Source organism: Panicum hallii, chromosome 2, assembly GCF_002211085.1.
Source record: "Panicum hallii strain FIL2 chromosome 2, PHallii_v3.1, whole genome shotgun sequence".
Classification (NCBI taxonomy): Eukaryota; Viridiplantae; Streptophyta; class Magnoliopsida; order Poales; family Poaceae; genus Panicum; species Panicum hallii.
Window position 1 is genome coordinate 45,016,519 of NC_038043.1, and position 7,020 is coordinate 45,023,538.

Genomic DNA, 7,020 nt, shown 5'->3' on the forward strand with positions numbered 1-7,020 from the left:
ATCGCGTGCCTGATCCAATAAAACAAAATCAGTTACGGTGGAGAGAAAGGAAAGATAGATCAGAAGATCAGAATGGGGAGGTGGAGAGAAAAGATCAAAATGTCGACACCTAAAAATCAAGATTTGGGAGTAGCGCATCTAAAATAGATTGAGGCTCCCTTTTGGTTCCGATTCTGGTAACAGATTCGTGTCACCGAAGTTAAAATCCGAACCAAATACCTCCATCCATGGAAGCCATTCCCAAAAATCTACCGATTCCGGCCGTTCAACGTGGAATCGGTGCCACCCAGATTTCTACCGATTCCACCGCCTATTTACCCGCGTGCCACTGGTAAAGCGAGCACGGATTCGTTTCTATTTCTTCCGCCTCCCTGTTTCTTCCCCACGAGGCCATCTTCCCCACCGACGCGCCGCCCGCCGCCCCCGGGCCAGCCCCGGGGCGGGTTGCGCGGAGCCGCAGAGCGGGCGAAGCGGCTCAGCGCGGGGGAGCAGCACGGCGCGGGCGAAACGACTCGGGAAGAGCGGCGCGGCGCGGCGCGGGTAGAGCGGCACGGCCAGAGCAGCGCTGGCGGGGTGGGGCGGAGCAGGCGCAGGCGAGCGCGCGGCGGAGCCGCACCGCGTATCTGGAATCAGGGCGAGGCACCAGCCTTTTCCCAGGAATCCGTTTCTGCTGCTGCATCCCCACTTCTCCGCCGGTGAGCACTAGCCTTTTCCTTGATGCGCATCTCTTAAACTTCCTCAATTCTCTGCTTGTTTGTGTTTTTCTAATATTCCTCTGCTCTTCTTCTGGCTGCTGCTGCTGCTGTTCTTCTTGTGTTACTAGGATCGCTGCAAGATTCTCGGACATGTCGGACTCTGAGGAGCACCACTTCGAGTCCAAGGCCGACGCCGGCGCCTCCAAGACCTACCCGCAGCAGGCCGGGACCATCCGCAAGAACGGATACATCGTCATCAAGAACCGCCCCTGCAAGGTACAGTGCCAATGCCTCCCCCATCTCTGCTTGATGGGACCTGGGGTTAATGGCAGCGAAAATTGCTCTTGTTCGTGGATATAGAGCTTCTGTAGACAAACTGCTATCTTTTTTTCTTTGGATTAAGAAACCGCTATCTTGTTGCCATCTATGTTATTTTGCTGTACTGATTTGTGAACTCTGAAACTTGAGGTTAATTGCGGGTTCAGAGGTTTCCCAAGTGTTAGATGGATCCACTAGATTCACCCGCAAGAGGACTTTGCAGTGTAGTAGAAAGCTTTGATCTTTTCATGCGCTTTGTAAAGTTTCAGCCTTGTCATGATTTCTACTACACTGCAAAAAAGTTTCTATCTGAATTACGTGATCTTGGGGGCTGCTGAGGCGTCGTGACGGTTTCCCCGTTTTGGTTCTGGATATCCTCCTTTCAGTCTATCTAGACAGTTTTTCTGGTTTTTGATGGTTGGACGACAAATAAACCCTGCCGATCAACAAGATGCCCGTCTTAAAATATCATGTATTTACCTTACGTTTATGTTTCAGTTACATATCTATGATTCAACAAAATCCCGCAAGGTTCTTTGGAGATAGCAAGAGAGTTCATATATGTTTCCATGGATTTAATATTCCTTCACTGTTTATTCTGCGGTTCTGAAAGATATGTTTAGTTCTGCAATGCTGGTTAAACTAGGCACTATTTCCAAGGAGTTCTTCTTTTTGCTTCCAGCACCTTTCCATCCGAATATGTAGGTGCTATTTGTTCCAGTATCCGTCATGGATGAATTAATGTTTGAATTTATTATCTGTTCATGCTGGTATGAGTCGATACTCGATAGGCCATTATACTTTGTGCCACTAGTGTCTTGATGATTGCTTATACATGTTTTCATACTGGACATCAGTATTTCTTACTACCCAAAGTTTGCTTACCAGGAGCTGTGGATGATAACTAGAGTGCCTTTTTAATGAATTCCTTTGTAGTTTGTACATCTGATAGCCATCCATATCTTCTCTTTAGATCTAACAATAGTTAGCATGGTGCTCATGTTTGCACCAACAAGTATTGATCTAACGATAATTTTGGTATACTCTTTTTTAAAGGTTGTTGAGATCTCTACTTCCAAGACTGGGAAGCATGGCCATGCCAAGTGCCACTTTGTCGGCATTGTCATTTTCAATGGAAAGAAGCTTGAGGATATTGTTCCTTCATCTCACAACTGTGACGTAAGCTATCACATCTCACATTCTGATTCAGTTACAACTTACAAGTGCATAGAATTTGTTTTAACCTTTTGTTTCCTGCTTGCATCTTACAGGTTCCACATGTTGACCGCACTGAGTATCAGCTGATTGACATTTCTGAAGACGGATACGTATGTTTGCTTCCAACACCTAGCCTTTCTTTCATTCAACTGTCCTTTTGGCAATGCCTTCCTGTTTATAACAAGTGGGGAGGTCACTTTACATGTTAGCCTTTTGACGGAGAATGGCAACACTAAGGATGACCTGAAGCTTCCCAATGATGAAAATCTGCAAGCCCAGGTCAGTGCACTAGCTCAAGCAGGGCAGAGCACCACTGGGGTGCTGTGCTGCCAGCAGGTGCGCCCGTGCGGCGTCCGCTGGCCGTCAAGCAGAAGCAGCGCACGGCGAACGCACGAAGGCAGAGCAACACTGCAGAGGCTAAAATGAATTCGATGGGAAAGGCATATTGCAAGGCTAAGGCCAAATTGATCTTTTTCACATCGTCACAAGCATTTCAGTACTTTGCAATAGGCATTTTTGTCAAATAGTGAAGTATTTTCAGTACTTTCCTATAGGTAATTATATCAATTGCTAGAGGCATTTCAGTACTTTTTCAGTAGGCAACTCAGTGCATTTATCCAGGTAATAATATGTTAAGAACATGGCAAACTCAGTGTATTTATCTTGGCAATTCTTCTGATTTTTCAGATATGCAACTCTGCAACAACTAGGTAGAATAATGCAAGTCTTTAGGCAATATATCTCTCATGCACACTATTTTTCACTACTACAAGTTCTCTAATCAAATCATTATTTTGCAGGTATCCAGTAGGAAAGAAAGGAGGAAGTACCGGGAGAACAAGACGTGCAGATTTGAAGCAGATCACGTAGATAAAGCAGGACAAAGTAAATACTTATGTGGAGTCATGTTGTGCAGCCGATTTTGTGTGGACATACGTACCTTTGTCTATTTGCATCGATCTGTTTTGTTCTTTGCTGTACAATTTCGCATTCGCTTTGAATGGGGGGCAGATTTGCTTTTGGTTTTGTGCCGTATGGGAGACGCGAGACGCGCTGGTTTCTAGTATTTCTAAAAATAGCATGGCCGTACGGGGAACCTATAATACGGCCGGCCGTAAGTTAGCGTGTTACAAGACGATGCTTTTGAGAAATGTGATGAAGATGAGAACTATATACCGCGAGATGAGGACGACACCGAGGAATAAGAAGAAGTGGCGCAACCACAAGTGGATGAAATTCTTGAGGAGGAGAATGAGGTTACCATGAACACTGTTCGTGATAACATAGCTAATGCTTTGGTTAGTTGAAGATAATATTTTAGTTAGGTTGAGATGGATCTATATATCTTTTATATTAATTATATATGTGAAACAGTTCTACTTATGATAATTTTCTTTCCAAAATGGTCTTCTACATATCCTTACAGTTAATCAGCATATAAACAGTCTTATACAGTCTCAGGAGCATAACTGATATTTCTTATAGAATCTCATAGTTGACAGCTGTTTTAGCCAAACAGCTTTCAGTTTTCCCACAGCTGTCAGCTCACGGCAGCTTTACCACAGCTGATTCTAGAAATCAAATTTTCAGGAATCCACGGCTGAACCAAACACGACCTGAATTGCTGGGGAGACGAGGAGGCTGCAAAGGTCGTTTCTATTAAATGGGGGCGTGCGCAGGGGAGTGGGCCAGGTTTTGCGTTTGTCCAGCTATGCGATGCTAAAAGGGTGTTGGTGTTGTAGTGATTAAAAGTTTATGAAAAATATTTATAACCCATACCTAATCAAAATTGCTTATGTGCTGTTATCTTTTTATTCATTTTCACAACATTCATAGAGATGCTCAGTAAACTCTATTCGGTTGTGATAAAAAAATGTTTACCAATTGCTTTATATGTCTGTTCATCTACAACAATAGTTTTTCTCCTTTGCATCGGACCACCTTGCTTTTTCAATATGTGTTTAATTAAAACCTTGCCTTGATTTGTTTCATGTCATGTTGTAGCACATGTGTCATCACCTAGTGTATCTATCTTTAAGCTTTCTAATTTTTATCTTATTTATTGTTGAGTTTTTCTTCATATTTTAATTCAAAACTCTAGCGCTAGCTAATTGCATCTCTTATTCAAACTCTCATTTCATTCTTTTTATTAGAAATATTGGTTTTAGGACCTAGTTGCACCTTCAGTTATTATGAAGGAACAAACTTGCGTTTTAGCCTGCACTGTGTAGTTCTCAAGTGTCGAATTTCCTCTTTCAAAGCATTACGAATGTACAGTGTAGTAGGATACTCCCTCCATCCACAAATGATCTTAGTCCAATAGAAAACACAAAGATCATGGAAAGCAATTAACGGACCAAATGCCCATTTAATATTACGAATATTGTCGTGAAAGTAGTGCCATCATTTCCTACTTGTAGCCTCTCACCCTAGAAGTTGTCGTCTCCATAGAAAACCAGCAACAGTCAACCATAACCATTTTCTAAACAAACACTTAGAAATGTCTCGATTTATTTGTTTCTTCTTTTTGGCTGTGAGCTTCGAGCGAGCCGTGACTTCTTCAGAAAACTAGCTCTTCTCACGGCTGCCACAATGAAACTGCGGGTGGGAGCACGCCTTTCAGGAAGGAGTAGAAGAGAACTAGCGATCTCTTAGGCTGGAAACTGGGTACTAGGTGACCAGCTCCCCTCACCGACGCAAACGTGAATCCTCCCTTGTATTGCTGAATGTAACCTCCAACCTGTGTGACACGCCATCGCAGTTCATCAGCATGTATAGCGATCCTATTTCATCTTTATTCTCAGAGCTGAATTCTTGTGCTTACCTCGTTGGCAGGGGTGTACCAGGGGCGCCACGGCTTTGTGATGGTCAGATTGAGATCCTGGACGGAGTACCTCGTCGCCGTAATCGGGCACACATCATCCATGTCACCACTGGCAATGAATTAGCAGAATCAAATCATTCGATGCTTTTTCTTTGTTCAGTCTGCACAGTGTGGAAGAAGCGCAGATGGAGGTTACCTGTACAGCCACACTCGCAATCCGGTGTGGACAAGCCACGAGAGCGTTGGCACCATGGACACCGGAGCTTCTTTCCAGTTCCAGTGCAGGTTACTACTGACCAAATTACACGAGGATTAAGGCATACAGGCCAGGTTTGTTTAGACCATGGGTTGGCTGGCTTAGGTAGTAGTACTAGTACTTACGCGCAAGCGGACCAATGTCTGTTGACCCGAGCATGGATCGCCTCCTTCACCTCAACCCTATTGAAGTAGGCTGGGACGTAGTGGTTGATGCACGGATCGTATCCAGGTAACTGTCTCATTTTCAGCAGTCCGGTCAGCCAGCATGTCACCGATGGACCCAATTTATCAACCGTCGTCAGTGCCTGGATTCTACAAGGAGACTAAGAGAAGAGCGCATCTTATGTACTCGTATGTACTTACATAGCCACTGGAGTAGGTCGTCCCGTTGGGCGCCTGGATGCAGATCGGAGCGTAGATGTTGTAAGGATCGATTCGGCCGGCGGTAGTGAAGAAGTTTCTCTGGTTGAACGGCGACTTGGCCTCTTCGCACGAAACGCCATCGGACGGGCCGAAGCTGCAGTGCTTGGTAATGTCGGCCCACATCTCGTCGGACATCACCCCATGGTTCCACAGGAACTTGAGAGAGCCCTTCTCGTTCTTGTAGTTATCAAGGAACGGGTTGCCAACCTAAAATCGATCGATCGAGGAAGCGACACAATTAACTAATATCTCGCTCGTAGAATTATTTGCAGCTTAGGTTTGCTCGAATTTGCCATGGTTACTGGAAGCCGATCGACTTACGAAGATTCCCTTGAGGTTCGTGGGGTCCTTGCCGGTATGTTTGCGGACAGCCACGATGACGGTGGCCAGCTCCGGGACATAGTGCCCGGCGTAGCTCTCGCCGGCGATGTAGAAGTCGCGGCCCTTGTACTCGGGGAACCGCTCGAGCCAGTGGAGCAAGAAGACGTAAGAGTCCACCGCCGTCCTCAAGTCGCCGCTTTTGCCGTAGTCCGATGACGTATTCGAGTATGAGAACCCAACTCCGGCCGGCGACTCGAGGAAGATCACGTTGGCCACTGCGAGTCATGAATGCATGGTCGATCGATCATCAGCCACTGCGAGTACGTGGACTTGTAAGAACATTGATCGATCATTAGCCACGTACGCACCGTTGTTCCAGGCGTGCCTGTTCCTGCTAAGCGTCTTGCCGTCCGGGTTGACACGGAATGGGCCGAGCTCCTCCATCGCGCCGGCTCCCAACGACGAGCACCCTGGCCCTGCGCGCGTGCGGGAAGAAACAAATTACATCGCGCCAAGCCCCAGAACGAACGCGCCTACGGCGAACACCATTTCCATGTACCTCCGTTGAGCCAGAGGACGAGTGGCTTGGAGGCGGCGTCGTACGGGGACTCGACGAAGTAGTAGAAGAGCGCGCGGCCGTGCTCCTCGTCCACCGTCACGTACCCGGCGTACTGCTCGAAGTTGACGCGCGGCGGCTGCCCCGGCAGCGCCGTGATCCTGTCGGCCTCCCTGCTGCCCTTGGGTTTCTTGCAGTACGTGGGCAGGTGGCCGAAGCTTCTCTCGGGGTCAGCCCAGGGGCCCGTCTCGGCAGGCCCGTCGGCGCTCTGGCCCCGGGACCGGGACCTGATGAACTGCCTCAGCAGCGCGGCTTGGTCCAGGGCGCTGGCATTCGTGAGCGGTGCGGCCAGTAGGAACGCGAGCAGAATGCAGTAGGAGATCAGGTTCCTCCCCATCTTGGTTTGT

The 7,020-nt window shown here is 47.2% G+C and overlaps 2 protein-coding genes across 9 annotated transcripts; one reads left to right on the forward strand and one right to left on the reverse strand.

Moving 5' to 3' along the window:
- Positions 1-122: 122 nt before the first annotated feature.
- On the forward strand, positions 123-3,962 carry LOC112880263 (eukaryotic translation initiation factor 5A-like). Of its 8 annotated transcripts, none has more exons than XR_003226277.1 (7): positions 123-695; positions 824-971; positions 2,070-2,192; positions 2,285-2,341; positions 2,436-2,510; positions 3,032-3,529; positions 3,822-3,962. XR_003226277.1 is itself a non-coding variant. In XM_025944793.1 (6 exons), the coding sequence occupies exons 2-6, from the start codon at positions 846-848 to the stop codon at positions 3,293-3,295; spliced, it is 645 nt and encodes a 214-aa protein (XP_025800578.1). In that variant the 5' UTR covers positions 123-695; positions 824-845; the 3' UTR covers positions 3,296-3,624. The 8 variants fall into 8 exon arrangements, 4 of the variants coding, with proteins under 4 accessions (XP_025800578.1, XP_025800579.1, XP_025800581.1 ...); XR_003226278.1 differs by having other exon boundaries at positions 3,032-3,487; positions 3,822-3,957; XM_025944793.1 differs by lacking the exon at positions 3,822-3,962 and having other exon boundaries at positions 3,032-3,624.
- Positions 3,963-4,809: 847 nt separating this feature from the next.
- Positions 4,810-6,794, reverse strand: LOC112880265 (serine carboxypeptidase II-3-like). Its single transcript, XM_025944797.1, has 8 exons — positions 6,617-6,794; positions 6,426-6,533; positions 6,058-6,332; positions 5,677-5,943; positions 5,437-5,546; positions 5,252-5,344; positions 5,056-5,164; positions 4,810-4,971 (listed from the first exon to the last, which is right to left on the reverse strand). The coding sequence occupies exons 2-8, from the start codon at positions 6,499-6,501 to the stop codon at positions 4,810-4,812; spliced, it is 1,092 nt and encodes a 363-aa protein (XP_025800582.1). The 5' UTR covers positions 6,502-6,533; positions 6,617-6,794.
- Positions 6,795-7,020: the final 226 nt, after the last annotated feature.